Below are 17460 nucleotides of genomic sequence, written 5' to 3'. Positions count from 1 at the left end.
TGTCGTGATGTCTGTGCTAATGGATCTGGTGCCTGAATGGTGCTTGATTTTGATATTTATTGTCATTTGAATTTAATATTGAAATAATTGCATGTGTGACATGATGCTAACATGGTCGGCCAAGGCTAGATGGAGGGCTCTAGAACAGTATTTGTTTATAAAAAAAATTGGTTGTTCTGACCTGAAAACAAAGACTTGCATCAGAATCTCATTATGTTCAGTGTACTTATGAATGAGATCATCTCCATCCTCAACCAATGAGAGAAATACTTGATATTAGCACTAAAATGGTCGCCATTCAGCCATTCTCGAGATGTAAGTGTGAATGTGATTGGTCCAGACATATCTAAAATTCAGGCCTGTGCAGACAGGTGGATGGACAGAGATGTGCATGCAGAGGTGAAATAAGTTCCCTTAATCTCGTTGACAATTTAACATTTTACACAATGATATACATATATATATCTCCTGCATAAGCAAATATAATCAGCATCCCTGAAGACAAATTACGCACACATCAATGAAAGCAAATGGGAATTTACAGCAACCGCATATTGAAATAAAAATCTACTTGTCAACTGTGAAGGAAACAAATAATTTGCAAAGCCACTCCACTCCGCAATGGCCACCACTGAACCATCTCTTCCCCAGAGTTACGTTCGAAACAACCCAGACACCGTATTTCATGCGTTATATTTATATGTGGTTGCATCAAAGTCGCCGTCGTCAGATCTATCTATACATAATGAAAACTTACCTGGCTCGCTAGATCCATGCTGTCCACCTTGCATAGTCTGCTGTGTAAATGGCACAGCTAACGTAGTCCTGAGTACAGTCCTGTAGGTTGGCCTTCTTTCGCTGATCATTCGGTCCCCGATTTAATAAACGTTGTTGGTTGGGGACCGAATGATCAGCGGAAGAAAGCCAACCTACAGGACTGTACTCATAACATGGCAACCACATATTCACATATTGGCACGAGTAATACAGTAGAGTTTTAGTAGCGAGAACACGTTGATCTAGAAAATCTCGTGATACCGCTCTACGAGTTTACTTGTAAGGCCGATATCAAGAAGTGGCCAGGGTCAGTAGATTTACTTTATTTCTGAATCGTTTGGCGCTAAATAAAACAGCAGCAGACGACAGTAACCCGTACGTGAGGCACAACAGCTCCAGCTTGCGACGACGATTGACCCTGCCTTTATTTTGTTCTTGGAGGCGTTTTTCTTGTCTGGTCATCCTTGTCGGCAATAGGTAAATAAAATACGACCGGACATGGAGCTATGAATCACAACCAGTTCAGAACTTCTGAAGGTACTGTTGGCTCCAAGGTTTCTATGGGATTTAAAACAAATTATCACCGAGTTTTTCTAACACAATTTACTATATAGCTAGCTAGTGAACAAAAGGGAAGAAGGCTCCCACAATTTCCCTCCACATTTTTGAAGCTGGAAAAAACAGATGAAAGAAAAGCCAACTTTAATTTAAAGGGCAGTGGTCGTTGCGCTGTGTATGTGCGACATTTGCGTTGATAAACATTGATTTCCCCACAATCCAATGCGTTCTTTCTTCCCTTGACTCCTTTGATACCTTCCAATCACCAAAAAATAATATTTAATTGAATCTTGGTAACGTCTGAGTTTATACTGGTTGATCTGCCCAACAGTCAAAGTCGCCATCTTTGTTTGTATGAGATCCATATATACTGCCCTTTAATTTATAAAACATACCAGTTCAGGGAATATTAGTTACTCCTTGAAATTTCACCAACGTCTTACATTTACTTTACCGATATTAACGAATACTGATCGGTGTGTACGGTTTTACCGACACATTTGGAGGCGTGCCAGTGGCGTATTTAAAATTTGTCATGCATCAATCACATTATGAACCACAGCAGGGTCATGGATCAGTTAGTCTCGTACTGGTAAAACCGTACACACCAGCTGAAAACTATCCTACAGGATGGTCGTACAGTTTATTATAGTACAAATGTAATTACTTTGCTATTCAATTTATGAATTGTAGTTTTGACCAGTATTCTTTGGATGATGTCAGCCTTTTATGTTTAACATGTGCACATACATCTTCATTCAGAAAAACATTTTGTGTACCTTCCCTGATCTCATTTTACTTCACAACATCTATCTTTTGAGGTTTATTTATTTATTTCAAGACAATATATTTTTTCTAATTTTGGTGAATTTGTTGTATACATTCTTGATATATGCTTAATTTCACAAGTGAATTTAGTCTGAAATCCACACATTCCAAGTACACTCAAGAATTATTTGTAAATTTATCAAAATCTTACTAGCATTGACGGCATCTAGAGTGAAATCTTGGGACACTTGTTTTATATCAGTAACTAGAATTATTTGTTGACTGTCGAAAAACAAACAAGTTAGTTTGATGGCTTATTATTGAGTCAAAAAGAAGCCATATACCCGGTACAACAAAAATTTGAACATAAAAATAACAAAACAAGCAAAGATGTAGATTATTTCACATCAGCTATCTGAACAAATAATTATGTTCATATTTGGCTGAATTAGTGAACCAGCCTGTTTAATTTGTTTCATCAGAAGCCAACTTGAGTACTTTTCCCAACTCTACATCACAACAGATTCAACTGAACAAGACTAGTACTAGTACAATACAAGTCTGTCTATCATACACATTTACTAATTTATTCACAATACATGTACCTATAATGTAGTTTTTTAATACCGTTACATTTGTTATTTTTATAAGGGGCGTGTTTTCAACGTTGTCACTGAGGCATATTCAAAGATTATGTATGACATTGTATTTATTTCTGATTTTATTATTTTGTACATACTGCATTTAGGGAAACATTTGGTGTTTCTTAAATAAGTACATTTGCAATTGTCCAGCCATTAGTAACTCCATCGTAGAAATAAAGATGTCTATGGGTCTAATAAACAGGTATGTGAAACATGGAAACACAAAGATTCAAAGGTGTAGGTGGTTTATATCTTTCCAGTAATAGATAGAAACACCAACACAGCTATTTCCTGCCTAGTGATCATACGGTTGACTTGCTAGAGGAAAATATAAACTTAAGCAAAAATTAGGTGGTCCAACTACAGTAATAATAATAACTAAATCATCAGAGGATTTAGTAAAGTAAAGAGAATAACAATACATAAATAAACAAATTTAATAAAAACAAACAGTTAAACTGAAAAAATAAAGACTAAAAGAAATATCAAAATAATAACTTCAATATTCTCGCAACTTGTAGATTGATTTATAGATACCGGGGTAGTATGTTTAAGGTATAGTAAAAGGGCTTTTGCATTTTTCATTACCTCAAGAAAAATATCATTCGGTAAATTAGACTTGAGATCTTCAAAGTCTTTTCCTTTCACTTTTAAAGGAAGGGCATTTAAGGATAAAATGCTTCTCATCACCAAGAGTATTTATATTACAGCTTTTATATGTTCTGTCATCTAACAAAACTTTTGGTTTGTTCCTTCTCCCTAGTTCAATCTCTAGATTGTGATCACTAAATTTACTTAACATTTTTTGAAGGTTATTTTTGAGATAATTTTCAAACACAAAACAGTAAGTCCTTAATTTATTCCTTTTATCATCCTTACTATTTGCTTTTGTTAATTGATTTTTCCAAGACAACATGCAATTGTTTGTCAGTTTTAATTTAATTACTTTTGACGATTACTGTTACACTAAATTTTACTTCAATTTTGCTATTATGTTCCCTTAATATGTTATCTACATGCTTAATCCATGTTGACTGCAATTTTAGAGTTTCATTTAAAGCAGCCTTACGGATATGTTACCAGACAAAGTGCCCAGTCAATACCAGTATATAATTTGTGAAACTGAGGCCTTCAATCTAAAAGGAGTTTTGCCTAATTCACCCCTGATGCCTATGGTTAAGTCACTTTATTAACACCTAAAACAAAACGATAGAACTGATTACACACCTGTTCCAAGTTATTGGCATCATTTGATAATTCACAAGCCCAATGTAATGTGTATTGTGTAATGTAATGTGTAGTGTGTAATGTGTAATGTAATGTGTATTGTTATGGAACACACTTTGAAGAAATTTATTTGTAGGTTATTTTGTGTTGTTTAGTTTTTCATTTGACAAATAATATTGTTTGGCAAGAAAATCTGTAAACCGCTTTAATTTTGTGAAAGTCAGTGAAATTCATGAAATTTCATAACAGAGGTCATATGAAACAGAGGTCATATGAAACAGAGTGCAAGTGACTTTCGTAATACATGTACATAAATAAATGCAACAGCTGGTTAACAGGCTCTATTTTTTCGAAAGAGAAGTGGAGAAAACAGATGGAGGCAGCTGGGGTAAAGGACAGTATAAAGTTAATTTAAAACACTTCAGACATAATCTAAAAAATATTTTAATTTCAATCAAATTAAAAGTATTCCATGGAATAGTTTATACACTGATAACATAATCAGATCCTAATGGTTAGTAAAAGACATCAATAGTCTTACAAAAATATATAATATAACAAGTCATTGAGATTTACACAGTCTCTTTCACATAATAATACAGTAATAATAACAAGCAGCCTCTCGGCTGAGATAGCTCCGCTGTTAGCAATGCACATTTCAATTAAAGAACAGAAGATATCATTAGAAAATGAACAATATGCATAGTATCAATGCAATGGGACTTGCTGTTTTCAACAAGAATTCAAAAATATAATTTTTAACCATAAATGATTGTGGTTTTTAACAAGAAGATAATATCACTTTTTACCAAAAATGACAAAAATATTCATCAAAACTAGGGAATTGAAGATATCATCATGAAATGAACAAATTTGAGAGTGGTCCACATGTAGTACCTATATATGTAATATCAACTTAAGCAATTGGACTTGTCGTTTTTAACAAGAAGTCGTAAATATCACTTTTTACCAAAAATGACAAAAATATTTACCAAAATTAGAAAGTTAAAGATATCATCATGAAATGAACAAATTTGAGAGTGGTCCACATGTAGTACCTATATATGTAATATCAAAGCAATTGGACTTGTGTTTTTTAACAAGAAGTCGAAAATATCACTTTTTACCAAAAATGACAAAAATATTCACCAAAATTAGAAAATTAAAGATATCATTACAAAATGAACAAATTTGAGAGTGGTCCACATGTAGTACCTATATATGTAATATCAAAGCAATTGGACTTGTGGTTTTTAACAAGTTGAAAATATCACTTTTTACCAAAAACGACAAAAATATTCACCAAAATTAGAAAATTAAAGATATCATTACAAAATGAACAAATCTGAGAGAGATTCACATGTAGTACCTATATATGTAATATCAAAGCAATTGGACTTGCGGTTTTTAACAAGAAGTCGAAAATATCACTTTTTACCAAAAAGGACAAAAATATTCACCAAAGTTAGAGAATTGAAGATATCATTACAAAATGAACAAATCTGAGAGAGATACACATGAAGTACCTATATATGTAATATCAAAGCAATTGGACTTGTGGTTTTTAACAAGAAGTCGAAAATATCACTTTTTACCAAAAATGACAAAAATATTCACCAAAATTAGAAAATTAAAGATATCATTACAAAATGAACAAATTTGAGAGTGGTCCACATGTAGTACCTATATTTGTAATATCAAAGCAATTGGACTTGCGGTTTTTAACAAGAAGTCGAAAATATCACATTTTACCAAAAATGACAAAAATATTCACCAAAGTTAGAGAATTGAAGATATCATTACAAAATGAACAAATCTGAGAGAGATACACATGAAGTACCTATATTTGTAATATCAAAGCAATTGGACTTGTGGTTTTTAACAAGAAGTCGAAAATATGACTTTTTACCAAAAATGACAAAAATATTCACCAAAGTTAGAAAATTAAAGATATCATTACAAAATGAACAAATTTGAGAGTGGTCCACATGTAGTACCTATATTTGTAATATCAAAGCAATTGGACTTGTGGTTTTTAACAAGAAGTCGAAAATATCACTTTTTACCAAAAATGACAAGAATATTCACCAAAATTAGAGAATTGAAGATATCATTACAAAATGAACAAATCTGAGAGAGATACACATGTAGTACCTAGATACGTAATATCAAAGCAATTGGACTTGCGATTTTTAACAAGAAGTCGAAAATATCACTTTTTACCAAAAATGACAAAAATATTCACCAAAATTACAGAATTGAAGATATGATCATGAAATGAACAAATCTGAGAGAGGTCTACCCAATGTACATATTCACCAAGTATCAAAGCATTCAGGCTTGTAGATTTCAAGAAGAAGTCGAAAAAGTAAAACATTGACACGGACGCCGAACGGCGAACACCGGCCAACGCCGGACAATCACTCATATGATAAGCTCCGCTCGACAAAGTCGACAGCGGAGCTAAAAACATGGATGAAACTATTTTGAATCCGAACTGTGAGAGATTGATGAACATACAAGCGTGGAGAGAAATGCAGATACACAGAGGTTAAACTAAGTCCCTGTTTTCAGCTAACAATAATAAAAGAGAGATGAATGTGTATAATTCTCAATACGGTATATTATTATACGATAATACAGAAGTGTAAAGGAATGCATGTTACATCCTGAGAAGCAAGTCAAATTGCTCTTCGGTTATTGTAACCAATTGTTTCTATTTACATCATTAGTTTTCATGATTTTTGGCCTTATTTGCATAAAACCACATAAATGCAAACTGAAGATTGGGAGGTTTCGGTATGGATTCATCCATGATGAAGTGTTTGGTATCTTTTAATGGGAGTTCTATAACTTCTATCATCTCCCCTTCTTCTGTTAAACCTCCGCCAGCAGCCACCTTCATTTCATCCGTCACTTCCACATAGTATAATGTCTGTAGACTACCAGATGTACCAACATTTCTGTAAATGAATAAAATATGAATAATCAATTTCTATTTACTTTGGATGGTTGGGTGTTTTTACTCATATTCCCACAATGAAATCCATCTCTTTGATTATTTATTGCCATTGAATGAAGTGCATTTTTTTTACTCCAGTGTGCAAAGCACACAACATGAGTGAGCAGTTTTCTTTTCTGTGTGTACATATGTATGTATAAAATGTGGTATATACCACCTATAATATTTGTGTTGATAAACATTGATTTCTTCCCACAATCCAATTTGCTTTTCTGAAAGAAATTGTGAGTATGAGTTTTGACCTGGGCGCAGCATGCACTTATTACCACCAGTGACACCTTCCAATCAATAAAGAAATTACATAGTTAAAGCTTAGTAACGCCTCAGTTTGTACAGTCAAGGGTGTCATCTTTATTCATACAAGTCACATATCTTGTGAAACGACCACCACCCTTTAATTACCTAATTTGCATAATAATTAGTACATTTTCAGTTTTTTCATAGATATCTGAAGACATCATCTATTAATTGGATCTTATTAAATTGAAGCTAATATTAAATTTTGAATTAGTTTTAAATACACCTCCAATAGGGGTTCTTTATGAGCTTTTTTCAATTTTTTTTTGTGTAGTTGGACAACTTCAAATTCCACATACTGTTATACAATATCATAAACCATGTGCGTATTTCTTGCAAATTGTTTTTGCTAATTCAAGAGCATTTACCTGGACAAAAGCGTTCTTCAAACAAACCTGTTTAGACAAGCAAGTAAAAATAAGTGTGTGAAGCTTGCATACAATAGATAGTTTTACTGAAATATTATAGCAAGTAAAATCGATGGACATGATGTTGATAGAGGAAATTTGCAAATAAAGCAGTGGTTTAAATTTAAACTAGCTTTTGCAAAATACAAAAATACCTGGTTGAAGTTATTCTTTCTAAACATTCCACTTTTACATCATATCCACATTCCTCAAGAATTTCTTGTTTTGCCAGCTGTTCTATACTGCCCGATTTATCAACCAGTCCAGCACAGAGTTCAAAGGTCATTCCAAGACTACCTGGAAACTTAGTTGTGTCAATTCTACCATTTTCTACTTCAACCCTAGCAGCATACACAGCTAAGAAGTTGAATAAGTATAATTAGCTTGACATATTGACATTTCAAAAGCGAAAAAAAAAGGCTGTGTAGTCTAAGAAATAGTGCATTATCTAATATACTGACTTTCAAATGTCATCAATATTATGTTATGAGAATGATGTTTGAAAAGAGTTATACATGGGGAGTTATTGCAAAAAGATACAGCTGATAGGGTTTTAAATATTTATTTAATTCGTCTGAAACAGTGCATACATTTAGTCTGATATATTTTTTATGATAAGGTTAACATAATATTGCAATATTTTTATTATTGATGAGTTATTAAATTTATTTTCTCACATATTGTTGAGAATGCATATCATTGACAAATATTTAACTACTATAAAATTTTCATGATTCAGTAAAAGAGAACCTGTTTACAATATGTACCCAAAATCATGTGACATATTTACAATTAAAATGCACAACTGCACATAAAATATTTGTAACAATGTCATAATTTTATTATTACACGCCTTCCGGGTGTCAGATTTTCAAATGTGAACAGTTTCATCTTAATAATGTTAACTTTTGCAAACTTTCATACTTTTATTACATTTTTACATTGAGACTTTGAAGTTGGTAGAATGTAAAGTACAAAAAGGAACAAAAAAACAGCATAGTGTATATAAGCCTTACCTGGTCTAAATTGTTTTACCATTATGAATACTTTTCTTGTAACATTAAATATCAAAATAATAACACTAAAAAAGAAAAACATTGTTCAGGTAATTATTTTCGTCATCCTCATTTTCACTGCTATATATTAAATAATTTATAGTACACAGCAGTATATGCACCAACGTAGTGTAGCCAAAGGAAACATTAAAATGGAAATACAATAAATATTTGTTACAAACCATACTAACCATATCTTTCTGATGCAGGGAGCCATTTTAGCAGTATTTGCCTTCGACTAGGAAATAAGAATGCCCCTATAAATAATCTGGAGTATGTTTACATCACTGCCTTGAGAGCCCTGGGTCGCCTCAAGCCTTCCAAGTTTTCGGTCGACTGCTATGCATTTTCGCAACTGAAACAACTGGGCAGTTTTTACCACCCCTGCTCACATTGCCAGGGAAGCTTCATGATGATTATTAACAAAATTATTTATAGCTAATTTTCTCAAACATAAAATGCAACAGACCAATGCAATCATGTAACACTACTTTCTTCTTCCTTCGAGAGCCCTTTCATTGACATGAGTAACTACGACCACATCACTTGTGTCACCCAAAGGCAGCAACGCAAACGCACTCCTGGAGAATTTAACCAACTTTTTGACTACCTAGGTCACTTTTTCAAAGCCAATGTGGTTGACAGTGTCACAATCTCTTTCACAGTTTAAAATCTTGATCCTTGATTTCGATAACTGGTCCTTTTTGTGGCATATTCATTGCTAATAAATATTCAAAAAAGAGAAACAAACGTGCATTTGCACAAAAAATTCCACTTGTCAGGGAAGCATAAATCAGATCCAAGATGAAAAGCTGCCTTCTCTTTGCTCATCAGTTTTCAATCATACTACTCATTAACAAAAAAAACCACATGGTGCTTTCCTTAGACATGTTGTGGTAATGTCGCATCAGACCAAGATAACAGAAAAAAAAAATTGTTACAAATTTATTTTTAAAAGATTGTATGAAACAATGAAAGATGTCTATTTTGAAAAAAAAGAAACATGGGAAAGCTTAGAATAATGCATAAGGCCTTCACAATTAGAAACTTGGAGGTAAATTTGAAAGAAAAAAATCTGCACAAGGAATTGTACGAAAAAAAAATCTTACAAATGTTTATTTGAAGATCCAGCTCAAAGCTATGTGCAGAAAATAATAACATTCCTTCACCCAAAATTGTTAATGATCAACACTTAATTCAAGTGTATTAATAAATAGTACTCGATAATGGAACAACTTTTACACTCAAAGTACTATTTACAAATCATGTTTATTTTTTTTAGTTTTTGGCACAAGTATGGGTCACAGGTGAGGTTTCATTTTTTACAATGTTACTGTATATCTACAACGAAACTTATGTACGAGTATTGTAAAGTAGTAATATAACAATTTTATACGAGAAACTTTTATATACAGTCTAGGGACTGTGACATTACCGGTAATAAAACTTTGTATCTAATATCACCCCGAGACAAGGGTTACGCACACAAAAGACAATCCATCACACTATAAACCAAGAATATGACTCTCCCCTGGTACTTATCTTGTCTATAAAGCCACTTATGTGGGAGTAACCAGTGACCCATGCCTAAATTGGAATTCTCATATAGAAAAAATTGTGAAAACCATTAGTCCCAAAGTGAGCATTATATCTTGCATTCGTCACTATGTTCCCAGTTCAATTCTCATCCCACTTTACAACACACTTATTCTCCCACACTTAATGTACTGTATTGAAATCTGGGGAAACACATACCCAACACTTCTTGAACCAGTTCTGCTCTTACAAAAAAAAGTTGTACGCCTTATCACATTCTGCTCCTCTTTTTATCCAATTATGCATACTTGATATTCACAAACTTTGTAAATTACAAACCTGTCTATTTATCTTCGACAACAGATATGCACATAGCCTCAATAAGTATGTTAATGATTACCCAGATTGCTATCCCACAAGGTATCTAGCAGTAACTTGTCAATTCCTGTTGCTCAACTTACAGTTTCACAACATAATTTTAAATTTTCTGCAGTAAAACACTGGAATTCACTTCCAGACTCCCTCAAAAACATCAACAACAGAAACAAATTTAAATATGAAATGAAACATTATTTGCTTTGTTAAATTCCTCGATTACGTCCCACTTCCTTTCCTTTACTAGTAAATTGTCAATTTCTACTTGACAGTCTGGGCCATGGACTGGACTAGTCTATAAGGACTATTTCCATGGTCCACACCAGAATTACTACTATTGTATTTTGTTTATAAGTTTTGTAATAATGGTCATTCTGGTGAAATAAATAAATAAACTTCCGTACATGGCATAGTCATCATGGTTGGTTGGATGAATTTCTTTTTACATTTTCTCCAGTCTGTTCTAAAGTAGTATGCGAAATTCTTTAGGATAGTTTCAAGTTCAAATGTCCCGCCTTTTCACATGCGAAAGCTGTTAATATATTTAGAAATAGGGATTCACGTTTGACTCACCTGTTATACACCTTCATATAGTCCCACGTCTTATCGATTCCATCCTGTCGATAAACAAAACAAACGCACAATAAAATAAATGTTTGAATATGTTATAAACAATAAAATCACGTATCCGTCACGAACCTGTTTATAATGAATTCTGAACGGTCTGATATATTTGGAATCTGTACACGGAAGTACACGAACATCAGCAATGTTGTCTGCCATTTCACTGTCGATGACGTAAAAGTTGGTTGGTTGAATATTTTTTGCGACAATATGCAAAAAGAAACACGACTTACGGTAGCCTCGTTCCATAGAGGTTTATGCACTTAACGGAAGAGTAGAGCAGTTATAGAAACTTACATTATTTACTCTGGATATCTAAAAAAATGGTTTTATAAATAGAGTTTTGTTAGGATGTGAAATAATAAAAAGTGCTTATTGTTTTAATTTTCGAGTAGGAAAACATATTTTATATATATATGGGATCGAGGATGAAATGCGGAAGTTGCCCAGCTCGGAGAATATAACCTGTTACTCTGATTTGAGATGTTTGACAAATATCGCGCGTAATTCTTGTTCATACAATCAGAACGGCCAGAACCTGAACCCGAGGTAAGACTGTGTTTTATAAAACTAATTCCACGATAAAAAATACAGGCATCAGCCATAGCTTATGCTCTGATTCCCTGGACGATAGATTTACGCTTGACCCAACAAAACAATGTGTGAAATGGGACGCAGACTACTTTCACGGAACTCACAGCATCTCTCTATCGCTTCAAATATCATTCACAATCGCGAGTCGTGTCGACGCATTCACAAGAAGGAATACAAAATTAAATATATAAATGGAAGTTTCTCAGTCATTTTCTTTTAAAGATATGAATCCTTTTCATGAAAATACTTTATTATCACTGTAAAGTTTGACAATTTTTTTTGATATTATTGTTAAAATACAAAAATTGTCAACAGAAAATTTCAGAAAAATAACAAATCATTATTCCCATTTTAAAATCGTTTCTATACCAATATATGCTTGTGGTAGGAGTTACTCTCAGAGGTCTACTTCCATGTTCTTTGCAGAATATTTATCTCTGAATATTATCAATATATAAACTTTATTATCGTTTCATTTTTCAACAGATCTCAATATCCTGGTACATATCCAATGTTACTATGGTAACCTGCATGTTATTCAACAGCTTGTATTTGTACATCTGCCTTATTCTGATTCTTATTGGTCCGCTGTGTTACGGACAACAGTTAATACATGGCTTTTCTGGCAGGATTGGCGCCGGCAACTATACCTACTATAGATTGGCAAAAGAAGGTGCCATGGCCCTTGTACTAGATACCTTAGAAGGGGATGCTGATATTTATATCTCAAGTTTAACACTGGCTCCATCTTTTGAAGAATATGAACTGCAATCAGCAACATGTGGTCAAGACATAGTGGAAATACCTATGGAAATGTCTCGTCCAATTGGCGTTGCTGTTTATGGCCATGTTTCGTGTATGGAGTCTTCGTATCGGTTAAGTGTATTGGTGGATAAAGTGGATTCTTCTGAACTGTCTAATTCCAAAAATCAGCACTATGAAACAGGAGAAGAGAGTCTCCTTTGGACTATTTTTGTAAATATTCTTAAAATCCTATTTGATGTATTAGTATGAAATGCAAAAGAAAAAAACGTTTTTGAGTAACTGAAATTTGCAATTGAGGTTTAATCATAAATTATTGATTAAGTGATAGTGTTTGATTAGTTATATTTTTTATTAAATACATTATAAATGTTGACAGCATTAAGTGTTCTCACGATGGTGGTGTGATCACAGTGTTATGCGCCACAAAAAGTGTTCACTCTTTGTGATTTTGTGATGATCAATTTAGTTTCTTTGTATGGCAAATTCAACCATAGTCCATCTATTCTGGATTTTGCCAAGTGCCACAGTCATTGTGTAACACACGTGTGAACACACAACACTTTTCACATTGATTGTATATGTTGCATGGTACCCACATTGAACATGACAGGGTATAGGTACAGTGGCACTTCAACTTCTAGACAATCAGAACACATTTTGCAATTTGATTTTGAATTGACAATCGTCAATCCACTACAGCAGGAGAACACCTAACGCATGGAAACATCTTATCAAAATGGTATAACAATTCACATGAGATAGTATGATACGTTTGATTTGCTGAATTTTAGGAGTTGTAATTTTTGGATAACGAATTGTTTCACAGTATTAATTAAGCAAATTGCTAATCTACTCAATTTACACTGTATGTGATTTTCAGTTTTGATTATGACTACCGGTATGTTTATTTTTATAAATGAGTATTAAATGCTTTAGGTGATTGCACCCAAAAATGTAATTGAAAAATATATGAATTTGTCATTAATTTTCTAATGAACCACATTAATATTGTGGGACTCCCATGGTGCATTTCATTAGAGACAACTAAGCTTATGGAATTGTTCAATTGTTAGGTACTAATCAATTTCTGGATATTACATCATGGTGGTTTAGCCAAGTTCCCAAATTAAGGCTCATAGTGCCGTATGCTGCCATAACATATTTGTTTGGCCTCAAAAGTGGCATTAATATTGTAGCATGTATTGTAGTCCAAGTTCAGATGAGTTAAAAAAAAAACAGAACATATTTCACCTCTGTGTGTTGATCCGTCCACACCTGTAATCTCAGACATGCCTGGGCCACTTACATTCAAACTTGACATACACATCTTACATTATATCATATTATGCACATGCGCATTTATTTCATGGTACAATTCAAGATTGCTGAGCAACTGCCATTTTAATGCTAAAAAAATCATCAAAATCAATCATTTGTGCCCTTCTGGAACTTGATCTCATTTAATTCAAACTTAGTATGTCCATTGAACATATTGGGTCATTGATCCATGCCCTTTTTTACCAGATTGAATGTAAAGTGGCTCACTGGTGACAAATGCTGTTCTAGGGCCATATCTAATGTCTTGATCACATTCAAACTTTGCAAGTACATTATACATCAGGTCACACATGTTTCATAATTAAATTCAAGATGACCATTGTTTAGCTAATCTACCTTTTTCTTTTGGATGTCTAGTGTTAGACAACACTTTTAAAAAATATCAATGAAGACTGTATCATTTTCAATAATATATAAGTGAATCCTGTTAAGTGTTGGATGCCAGAATAAATAACACATACCTCTCCTAGTAACCAGTAACTATGCAAAACTATTTGTATGTAACAGTGGTGAAAAATACACAGTTTAATCCATTTCATATACTGTATTTTCTTTAAACAAGTACTGTTAATCCATTTTTTTTGTGAGGAGATAATATGCTGTTACAGTTAAACTCTATGGTAATAATTTGTGCATGGCTCTGAGTAGACTGATATGTGCTGTTAAATTTTGTCATACAAATATACGCTAATTACGATATATTCAAATACTGTTTCTGCAGTTTAGTTTAGAAGAATAAAAGCAATTGTTGCGGTTAATCATATTTTATTTACGCTACAGTATTTGCTTTATTGGTAGTTCATAAGTAAACAACAGAGGTGTGTCTATAATCAAAATAAATACAATATTTGGTCTAATGGTGAATAACAACATGTGTGACATATTTACCACTCAGTCTGAATATGCACAGTATCAATCACTGTTATACAGTACATACATGTCACATACCAGTTCCAAAATCACTGATAAGGGTCTAAAATAGCTAGACTGATTGATCAAAACGAAGAAAATCTATGAATACATAAATTCTTAATTTTATGCTTTATTGTTTTAATGTTATTCTTTAAAAATGAACTGTACTGGGGTAGGTACTCCTGAGTATGATTACACTGATATTATGTCATACTTGGAAATGAATTTTGGGACTACCTTGTATCAATTTGTATCAATTATTTTGGTCTTTTGAAAGTTTTGTAATAACAATGTATCATCGGAAGTATTTTTTATACAGGGTATTAATTGTATGTGTATGTAATTGGGTTACTTAGTTTTACAGTTTTACCTGAAATGCAGTGTATTTGAGTTGACCATTAATTTCATCAAAAAACAATTCAATCCATCAATTCATTAGCACGATGCAGTTATCTGGTTCATCAGGGAGGCTAATTATGTTTGATCTGAACAGCTGTCTGTTCACACTGCAGTATAATTTAAACATTCTTTCTGAACTAGCAAACACTTATAGCAGGGGAGAATGATGTGATATCAGATAGGGACTATAAGGCCTATCCGTTCAATGTGTTGTGTATCCTCTAATTGTTTGCCTGTTGATCTTTGTAAAGAATAAATACAAAGAAACAAAGCAATGGAACAAGAAACTTCCACAGCATAGACTGACTTGTAATATTGGTCACTATATTTTCCTCACATATTGAACTATGTACTTCTGAAAAGTGTATTGATCAACCTTAATTAAGGAAAACCACTATTGAGTCATTCTTTTATAAAAACACTTTATGTAATTTTTAGTTTTCAGTTGACTGTTTCGAAAAATAAATGAAAGGGTATAACCCTTACTTGATTTATAATTCATGTTTTGACTTTTTTAATCCCTGTTTCAGGTGCAGCCATGAGCCTGAAAGGCGGACTATTAATTCTTATATCAATTTTTCGTCTGTGACGTCTCTAACATTTTCTCAGAAATTCTGCAGCAGATATTGTTGAAACTTGGCAGGTTGATGAACAAGTCTCTGCCGAAAATGCAATTTTTTTTTCCAGATCTGAAAATCCTAAGTGGGTCTTTTTCAGGATTTTCATCAAAAACTACCTCTCCCAACATCACTGAGAGAACAACTGAGCATGCTCAGAATAAATAATTAGCTTAGATTGTAATGCTACTAAGGGTTTTTAGTGATGTCATGACCTTGATCTGAATTAATTAGTTGATTGCACAATAATTACAACTTTGTTTTTCTATATCACTCAATAATAGAAAATGTCAACAAACATCTCTGAAGGTTTGTATATCAAATCAGTTTTGAATCACTCATCTCTATGGTGGCTTGTGAAGTGAAAATGTCAGAAATTGACAAAATTATCAATGGCTCTAATAAGCTACCGTACATCTCAATTAATTTGCATTGAATTAGCAATTAATTACACAGGAGCACATTCAGTTTATGTCTTGTGGTGCAGAACTGCAAACTTAATGCTGTCTGACTGTATATGTACAAATATTCAAAACCGGTGATTATATGGTAAGATATATGTTATTGCGCCCTCAATGTCTGATAATGCATCTACGTTTGAACGTTTTTGGTGGCGCTCTCTTTGATAATCTTACACACTGCACAACGTCTGCATGTAACCACATTGATACAAGAGAACTGGTGATGGTTGTAGAACCATAACTACCTCAGCTCAAAGATTGTTATGTAATACATGGGAAAGTGAAGGGAAATGTATTGTAATGTTACCTCTGTGTAATTTACAATATATCTGAATTAACCTTCACTGTGAAGGACAATATGGGAATTGACTTAACTGACTGGTAGAAGCAAGGCTGGTCAAATTTTGCGAAATAGTAGTTAGAATTTCCAGATACCGTGACGCAATCGACACATTGTGGGATATCAAAATAGGGATGATAAACAGCAAGCGATATTTTCAGAAATGTAGTTGGAATTGAAGCAAAGGAGTGGCCTATTAATCCATGAAACATACTCACACATATCCGTACATATCATCCTGTCTTATTGTGTGTGGGTGTCGCATACGACTTATTTACCACTTCCGTGTCACTGAGAATGTTCTAGAACCGTACTGTGTCTGGGTGGAATATTCTAGATTTGTTTAGAAACTGGTTGAATAGGTAATGGAACACTGTAGGAGGCAATAGAAGGTAATGGAACATTCTAGAAATTTGTAGTAAGTTCCAGACTCATTATGTATGCTGATGTAATGGTCTATTTATAGACAGTGTGGGTATATACAGGAGAGTTGTTCAGCACTGAGATCAGATCGGAGATCTCGTTGAATTGTATTGGAGTTTAAGTATCTAGTCATTGGAGTAGTGGAGTTTTACCGCGTTATTGTTGTAACAGCTCCTGCTGTTCGGTTGAGGGTGAATATTGACACGACACAGTTGATTGGATAAAACACAACTTTCAACGCATTGATCACTTTAATCACATCTAGTAGATATACAAGGTCAAGTTACGATAGAATATTGGCAGTGACAATGACAATGGTTT

At 33.3% G+C, this 17460-nt stretch overlaps 2 protein-coding genes across 2 annotated transcripts; one reads left to right on the top strand and one right to left on the bottom strand.

Moving 5' to 3' along the window:
- Window positions 1-4402: 4402 nt before the first annotated feature.
- On the bottom strand, window positions 4403-11479 carry LOC100370160 (uridine diphosphate glucose pyrophosphatase NUDT14-like). The gene is made up of 5 exons (XM_002735171.4): window positions 11366-11479; window positions 11240-11283; window positions 8717-8781; window positions 7856-8057; window positions 4403-6937 (listed from the first exon to the last, which is right to left on the bottom strand). Exons 1-5 carry the CDS (start codon window positions 11447-11449, stop codon window positions 6703-6705), a joined length of 630 nt encoding a protein of 209 aa, XP_002735217.1. The 5' UTR covers window positions 11450-11479; the 3' UTR covers window positions 4403-6702.
- A 251-nt stretch (window positions 11480-11730) lies between these two features.
- On the top strand, window positions 11731-15795 carry LOC100377726 (UPF0669 protein v1g209471-like). The gene is made up of 2 exons (XM_085494155.1): window positions 11731-11839; window positions 12371-15795. The coding sequence occupies exon 2, from the start codon at window positions 12404-12406 to the stop codon at window positions 12896-12898; it is 495 nt and encodes a 164-aa protein (XP_085350281.1). The 5' UTR covers window positions 11731-11839; window positions 12371-12403; the 3' UTR covers window positions 12899-15795.
- The last annotated feature ends 1665 nt before the right edge of the window (window positions 15796-17460 follow it).

The sequence above is a fragment of the Saccoglossus kowalevskii genome, chromosome 2 (genome assembly GCF_978046115.1).
Source record: "Saccoglossus kowalevskii chromosome 2, keSacKowa6.1, whole genome shotgun sequence".
Taxonomy (NCBI): domain Eukaryota; kingdom Metazoa; phylum Hemichordata; class Enteropneusta; family Harrimaniidae; genus Saccoglossus; species Saccoglossus kowalevskii.
This window is presented reverse-complemented; position numbering and strand designations above follow the sequence as displayed.

Coding starts and splice junctions, on each gene's coding strand:
- LOC100377726 (XM_085494155.1), top strand. CDS start 12,404: ATGGTAACCTGCATGTTATTCAACAGCTTGTATTTGTACATCTGCCTT.
- LOC100370160 (XM_002735171.4), bottom strand. CDS start 11,449: ATGGCAGACAACATTGCTGATGTTCGTGTACTTCCGTGTACAGATTCC. Junction 8,782..11,239: donor TATATGAAGGTGTATAACAG/GTGAGTCAAACG, acceptor TTTCTTTTTTAG/TGTTATTATTTTGATATTTA. Junction 8,058..8,716: donor GGTAAAACAATTTAGACCAG/GTAAGGCTTATA, acceptor TCAACTTCTTAG/CTGTGTATGCTGCTAGGGTT.